Source organism: Mastomys coucha, unplaced genomic scaffold (genome assembly GCF_008632895.1).
Source record: "Mastomys coucha isolate ucsf_1 unplaced genomic scaffold, UCSF_Mcou_1 pScaffold21, whole genome shotgun sequence".
NCBI lineage: Eukaryota > Metazoa > Chordata > Mammalia > Rodentia > Muridae > Mastomys > Mastomys coucha.
The window spans coordinates 169,191,647-169,199,271 of NW_022196904.1; the positions used below are offsets into that span (position 1 = coordinate 169,191,647).

At 46.0% G+C, this 7,625-nt stretch overlaps 1 protein-coding gene across 1 annotated transcript in view; it reads left to right on the forward strand.

Moving 5' to 3' along the window:
• The window catches only part of Ffar4 (free fatty acid receptor 4), a 20,578-nt gene that overhangs the window by 9,014 nt on the left and 3,939 nt on the right, over positions 1-7,625 (forward strand). Inside the window, exon 2 of the mRNA XM_031384825.1 lies at positions 3,331-3,459. Within this exon, the coding sequence (XP_031240685.1) occupies positions 3,331-3,459 (129 nt within the window). The remainder of the gene's footprint in view (positions 1-3,330; positions 3,460-7,625) is intronic.

Genomic DNA, 7,625 nt, shown 5'->3' on the forward strand with positions numbered 1-7,625 from the left:
AGGCTGGCCTCGAACTCAGAAATATGCCTGCCTCTGCCTCCCAAGTGCTGGGATTAAAGGTGTGCGCCACCACCGCTCAGCTATGGGGTCATGTTTTTCTATCTTTTTCTTTCATAAATATACGGATTAGAGACCAAATTCCATCTAGGACTAGGACCCCATTTCCCTGACTGGGGTTTCAGTCCTGTCCATATCTGGGATCTCCAGTGTGGTAAATGAGGATGCTGTGGTGGCTAGAAGTCTGAGTACAAACTGGAGGAGTGCATGGATTGCTCCAGGAACAATACTACTGTGGCTACCATTACTCAACATCACCAAGAGACACTTCATTCACCAGAATGAAGGGCATTTAAAAAAAAAAGCAAACCTTTTTATAGGTTCTTTGTGGATTTCACATCATGCACCCAAATCCCACTCATCTCCTCCTCCCCTCCTACCTGCCCTCTACCCTTGCAACGCACCCCTCCACCCAACAGAGGGAAAAAAAATCTTCTTGTGGAAGCTGTAGTGTGTCATAACATGTCTCACACTGTGTCCTTTTGTCCACATTTTTGTTTGTTTGTTTGTTTTTGCTTGCAAATGTATGAGGCCTCTGGCTTCTGCTACTCTGTCATACTGGAACCTCACTGGGACTTCTCTCAGTTTCTTGTTGCCCTGTGTCGCGGAGATCCTGTAATTTTGGATCTGTAAGTTCGGCCCTTTATGCACTCCAGCAGTTCATTGATAGGGTAGCTGTTGGGGTGGACCAGTTCAAAGCCCTGGATCTAGGCCTGAGGGGTGTCTGAGCTGGTTGGCCAGAGAGGGATGGGGGAGGAGAGGATGGCTTCTCTCCTTAGTCTATGCCACTGCACAGCAGACTGGAGGCAGGACTGGCTTTCCATGCTCATGCCCTTGGACTGGCTCACCCAAAACCTCCAAATCCAGGACCAGCTGTGTACGCCGCCCAGGTGAGCTGCAGGGCAAGCCTCCTCTTATTAGCCGGGGATGGTGGGAGCAGAGGAGCCCATTTAGAACGTCTAGCCCAGTTATAACCCATTTAATAAAGCTGGAAAGAGAAGTAACGTCTTCGCCTCCCTTTCCAATGTACAGATATGATTAAGACATTTTGTTTTGTTGTTACAAGCAAATACATGTGGACAAAAGGGTGCACTGTGGGACACACTATGACACACTATAGCTTTCACAACGAGATTTTGTTTTCCTCAGTTGGATGGAGGGGGAGGTTGCAAGGGTGGAGATCGGGTACTAGGGGAGAAGATGAGTGGGATTGGGGTGCATGGTAGTGATACAGGGTCTCACTGTGTAGTCAAGGATGGCCATTGTCACGCTTCAGCCTTGCAAAGGCTGGGATGAGGGGCATATGGCACCACATCCGGCAAGGTGAAAACATTCTTAACGCCCCTCTCCCAATTAACTGCATACTTTTGGGGACAAAATAAAGTTTCTAGCTTTAGTTTCCTCTTCTATGAAAGGGGGAATCAATGTGAGTCTCAGTAAGGTTGCTGTAAGTGTAGATGTTACAACATAGGAAGCAGTTCTCAGTGTACAGTAAGTGTTCAATAAATGTGAAATGCTGCTGTCTTCTACTAAAACTGGGTATGAAAGTTACTGACTAGTTGGCAACATTTTGAGTTTGCTCACTTATGATTCATGTTGGCAAATGTTATAAATTATTTTTCTTTACTGTGTGTAGTATTCAATAACTATTGATCAAATTTATGAATGAATGGCAAGGCTCAGATGCATAGTCTATCAAGAATCAGTGTTATGACCTTTTACACTGCACATGCTCTTAAATATGTGTACTGATGTACGGGGTTGTTTGGGGGTAAATTGTGTTCTAGATACTTTTGTTCTTATTGTCAAATAGGCGGAAGCAGTTCAGGTGTGGGAGGGTACCCTTGTATCCATACTCTGTTTCTACTGACATATTTACTTAACGGAAGGAATTGTTCCAGTAATGGCATCCGTCCTGTTCAGTGGGTCCTCACACCTATGCTTTGTAGTTAGCATCAAGCTTTTGAGGTCAACATTGCACAGTGGTAGCAGCACAACCAGCTACCTCCCCAGCCCCTTTACCATTCCAGCTGTTTGCTTTATGGGTGTCCTAGTCCTGGGGGTGGAGGCACACAAGGTCAAGGCTCCTACATATGGGTACCATATACTTTCTTGAAGAGGGAAGGCCTGTCCTTTGAGACAGACAGACATGGTATGCTTATGTGTGTGTGTGTGTGTGTGTGTGTGTGTGTTGTTACTGTTTTGGAGTTTCATGTTTCTGCTTTTTAAAGATTTATTTGTTTTTATTTTATGTGCGTATAAATGTTTTGCATACACGTGTGACTATGTAGCACTTGCATGCCTGGTGTAGGTGGAGCCAGAAGACTGCATTGAATCCCCTGGAAATAGAGTTAATGACCATCGTGAGCTGCCATATGGGTGCTGGAAACTGAACCCTGGTCCTCTGCAAGAGCAGCCAGTGGTTAAGAGAGTCTTCCTAACCACTGAGCCATCTCTTCAGTCCCATTTTTATTTGCATTTGCCCGCTTGCCTGCCTGCCTGCCTGCCTGCCTGCCTGCCTGCCTGCCTGCCTGCCTGCCTGCCTGCCTGCCTGCTGCCTGCCTGCCTGCCTGCCTGCCTGCCTGCCTCCCTGCCTGCCTGCTGCCTGCCTGCCTGTCTGTCTGTCTGTCTGCCTGCCTGCTTGCCTGTCTGCCTGCCTGTCTATTCATTCCCTAAGACAGGGTCTCATTATGTTGCCTGGGCTTGTCTCTAACTCCTTGGTTCTTGCAATCTTCTTGCCTCAGTCTGCAAAGTAAGTGGAGTACATGTGTGTACCTGACACAGAGAGGCAACTGAACACCCCCAAGTGAGCAATACCTTATCCCAGCTCCTGGTGCTTCAGCAAAGGGTCATTGCCCTGGCCCTACAATCCTGTCTCCAAATGCTTGTGTTTGTTATGTTACTTCCAGTCTCTGTGACCTTTCTGGGATCACGTTTCTCCCTTTTAAAGCCTTTGAGGAGAAGGTTCAAACACTCTTTGCTTGACAGCCTAGGGAAGTGGGAAGACCAATCAATGTCTCCAGCTCTTACCTGCCTATGACTGAGGTTCAGGCGCCTTCCTGGACAATAAGAATTGTTAATGATGGTAACTCTAGGTACCTGAGTGTAAGAGGCAATGCCATGGGCAAAGGAGGAGTAGATTCTAGGTCTTCCTGTCCCAACAGCTTGTAACACAAAGTGTAACAGGGTCCTGTAGCCAACAAGCTAGGGCTGGGCTAAAGGCTAAGAAAGAAGCCAGCGTTTAAGTGATGTTGTTTTCCCTTTCGTAACCAGGAAATTCCGATTTGCACATTGGATTGGCCCAGCCGCATAGGAGAAATCTCATGGGATGTGTTTTTTGTGACTTTGAACTTCCTGGTGCCGGGACTGGTCATTGTGATCAGCTACTCCAAAATTTTACAGGTATGTCTGTCTCAGCACTGCTCTGAGCCTCACTCCTTCTGGACATTTCTGGTATATGTTTGTCTCAGCGCTGCTCGGAGCCTCACTCCTTCTGGACATTTCTGGTATATGTTTGTCTCAGCGCTGCTCTGAGCCTCACTCCTTCTGGACATTTCTGGTAGAACCTTAGAATTTCCTGGCTAGAGGATACCTTGGGGGTCCTAAACCCTTGGAACAATGAGGGGTGAGAGTTTGTATATTTATTTTGGCTTTTGTTTACTAAAGTAAGTTATGTTTTTGTGACTCTTTTTTTGGTTCATTATTAAAACAATACCAGGTTATAAAAGCATTTGGGTAGAAAACAGGCAAAGAATTATGTAATGCAGAAGCTGAAAATCTATTCTCTTCCCAACCTTAGTGACCCACCTATGTCTCTGCAGCATTACAGCCTTATGAACACTTATGTGTGTGTGTGATGCTGTCTGGTAGCCTTTTTTTGTTCACTCACCACTGTATCAAGACACCTCTCTATATCAGTTGCTGTATCTTATCTCGTTCTGGGATAAGGGCAATATAGCTTTCGTCATGTAGGCATGATAAAATCATTTTATGGACTTTGGAGTTGTGTCCGCTGTTTTCTCACAAACACAGCAGTGATCAACAGTGTCTACTTCTTAAGATTTTTTTTTATGGCAGTATCATATACTAATATAATATCACACCCAGATTATGTATTCTACTCACAAAATTGAACACAATCATAAAGTGACTCCTGGATGGAGACTAGAACTTGGCCACAAGTCCTTCCTGTCCCCGTGGGTCAGTAACCTTATCCTTGGGAATGCCCATTTCAGGTGTGTGTGGCACAGGAAATAAATGATGCCTTCTAGAAAAGTAAACATATATACATAGACATATAAAAGATGGGCTGGCCTCTGCTTCCTGCCTCTAAAGGCATCCTCCTTGTATGGAAAGTACCACTAGCAAACACAACCATGCATATTACAAGGTAAACTTGTACATTTTACGTCAAAGCTCTGCAGCCCTCTTGACAGTATGCAGGGACTGATTCCTGGTTTTATAGCATCTTATGTGTGGCTCGAGATAAACAGGTGTATTGAAAAGGCTCTGCTCACCTTCTGGCCACTTTTACAACCCTTTATGGCTGTGGATCTGCCCGCCCTCTTACAGAGCTCAGAACCCATCCCAGGCCAACCCCACCTAAGGCTCCTGACCCTGGTTCTGTGTGAGATAGTGTTTAACTCACTAACCACAGTTGTCCCACCAGATGGCTCTCCATCTCTAAAGAGATCACACTTGTGGATCTCTCTTTGTGAGGCTAATTCCAGAGTGTAAAACCTTGAAGATGCTTGAAATGAATGGCGTGGTGTATTTTAATGCTATAAAAATATTAATTAGTATCATAAAATCAAAATGAAAGAGGAGAAAGAAAAGGACAGAGAAAAATAGAATAACTTTAAAAATTTTTTGTATTGTTTTGGTTTTGCTGAATATACATATATATACATACACACACACATATATATGTGCATACATATACATATATATGTATATATATTTATTTCTGGCAAGTCTGTAACTCCCTATGTGTACTAGACTGCCCTGAAACTTGTATCACTCCTTCTGTCTCTGCCTCTCAAGTCCTAGAATCACAGGCACCCACTACTGGGTTGGGATGCATTTAAAATTACATTTTCTTTAACAAGTATACTTATCGTGTTTATCAGGCAGCAAGCACTAAGTCATTTGATCCTAATAAGATTCTCAGGTGAGACACTCCAGAGATGCTGTGCTGTTTACCCAGGGTCATGAGCTTATAGCTGTCAGCTTTAGTATCTAGACTCAAGCAGACTGGACCTGAGTCTCAACACTTCAACTCCTCAGAGTTTTTTTTTTTTGTTTGTTTGTTTTTTTAAAAAAAGAGTGCTATGTGCAGAATGCTGGCAGGGAGTGAGTGTGGTTCAGGAGTGTACAAGTTATGATCTGCCTAGAAGAATCTTTGACAAAGAAGCAGCTGGACAATGATGCTGAGATTTAGAGCAAAGAGAACAGCAGCACAGGAGAGAGTGACGTTGTGTCAGCCTGAAACTGAAGCAAGCTGTTAGCTATTGCACACATGTGAAGGACCAGCAGGAGGCGGAGAGCAAAGAACCATTGGAACAAATACGAGGCTTATAAGGTTCTTTAAAAGTGACTTGCCTTTGAGGGTTGACTGTTGGTTTGCTTTGCTGTGTGACTTGGGTCCTAGTTCCATCGTCTTCAAAAAGGCAGCCTTAATTTCCAGTGTGAGTTTGCTTAGTACAAGTATGTAAGGACGTCCTGGTCACAGTGGGCACAGAATAATTCTGCAGATGCTACTTGCTGGGCCGGGCTTTCTTCCAGCCCCTTCCCTCTGAGTATGCTAGGATATGGCATCACTGAGGTTTTCCAGAGGTTAAACAGCTGGTTAAGGTTTGGATAAGAATAAGCAGTCATGGCAGGAGCAGACTGGCTGGGGGTTGGTGGTGGTGGTGGTGGTGGCAGCGCCTGAGCTCCCCTTGTTGTCAAACGCTTCTGAGACTCGCAGAAGTCAAGAGGGCTCTCATGTACCCCCTTTCCATGTGTGACACACCCTCCTGTCGGGGAGCGTATCCACCCCAATCTCAGTCTCAAGGCTGAAATCTCAATTCTTCCTGCAGGGAAAATCAGAAAGATGCTTCCGAGTCATGAAGGGGAGAGAGACCTCTCTCTCCTCTGGACCACAGTGCACCATGCTCTCCCCACACTTGAGTCTAAACTCAGCCAGCGGTAGACCTCTCCACCTCACAGACCCCTCTGCCCAACTTCCAGTGCACAACAGAAGATCTGTGGGGTTTGCAGCTGTGGAAAGCTACCTGAGTGTTAGGCCACAGAGGAAATTTACACCCATTGCTTCCTCACACACGATCCAGATGCAAAGCCTCTTCCTAAAGTCCTGTATAACTTGCCTTTTGCCTGCCCCCCACCCCGCCCCTGCCCACATTGTCTCCTGTCTCATGTCCAGGTGAGTTGGAGACCAACTCTCTCCACATGCTCACACACTGCTGCCTCTGGGCCATGATGCATGCCTATTCTTCTCCGGGACCTCTCTTGTCTGGATGGCTGTGTAGAGTGCTTCTTGCTAATTTAGAGCAATCCCTCACTATCAGGTTTTCCTCAGAAACACTGCTGCAGCATCTTGCTGGTCATTCCCTCTGCCTAGAGGCTGCTAGCTCTGAGAGAGTGCAGGCTGTTTGGTTCTGGGCCCCTAGGCGGTCAGGTTATATTCACATATGCATGAGGCCCAAGCTTTGGAGCACAGAGAATGCTTGGCAGGGCCTCTCTGCTTGGGCTTTGAGCACAGGAATAAACCAGGCAGCACTGTTAAATCTGATCACAGATCCCATTTCTGCACACAGAGCATCTCTCTCAGATGGTACTGCAGAGCCCCCCAGGGAGAAGCCCTGCTTCCAACCTTTGCTGCTTCTGACCTAGGCAGTGGTTCAGAGTGACCATCCAAATGCTTCTTCCCTTGTTGATCACCCTTCAGGAACTGCTTCATGTGTTGGCAGTGACTATTTTTGCCTTCTGCCCTCTCTGCTTCCTCTTTCCTTGTAATTCAGACATGTCATACATTTTGAGTGCTCCTTTTCCTATTGACAGTTCCCCCAAGGGAATAGCTTCCCAGTAACTCCCAACACCTTGAGTCAGACTTTTCAAGGTTTCCAAGTTCACCCAGCAACCGTAATGACGATGGGCCTTGATGCATCTGCCATTGTAACTGTATTTCTTGTTCTCCCTCCCACTGGCCACATACATGAGGGCATGAGGATGCTGTATGGGCAGAACTTCCTTGTTTCTTGCCCTGTGTCCAGCCTCTTCAAGAGATAGTAGCATCTACCATAGCAAGAGATCACAGGGTCTTGGTAAATATTTGTTGAAGGAACCAGTAACTCCAGGGCCTGCAGATGGAAATCCCTCTGCCTACTGTAGAAGCTCTACGGCTGAGAAACTAAAATGGATGGAACATGAAGCCTGGCCCTCACTAGGAACTGGCCACCACTTGGACTGTGGTCATGTTGTAGGCTTCGATTTGGGTCCTGAGTCCTGGAGATAACTGCTGAAATCTCCAGGTTTCTGTGTTCCGCCGGGACAGAAAAAAAAAAAAA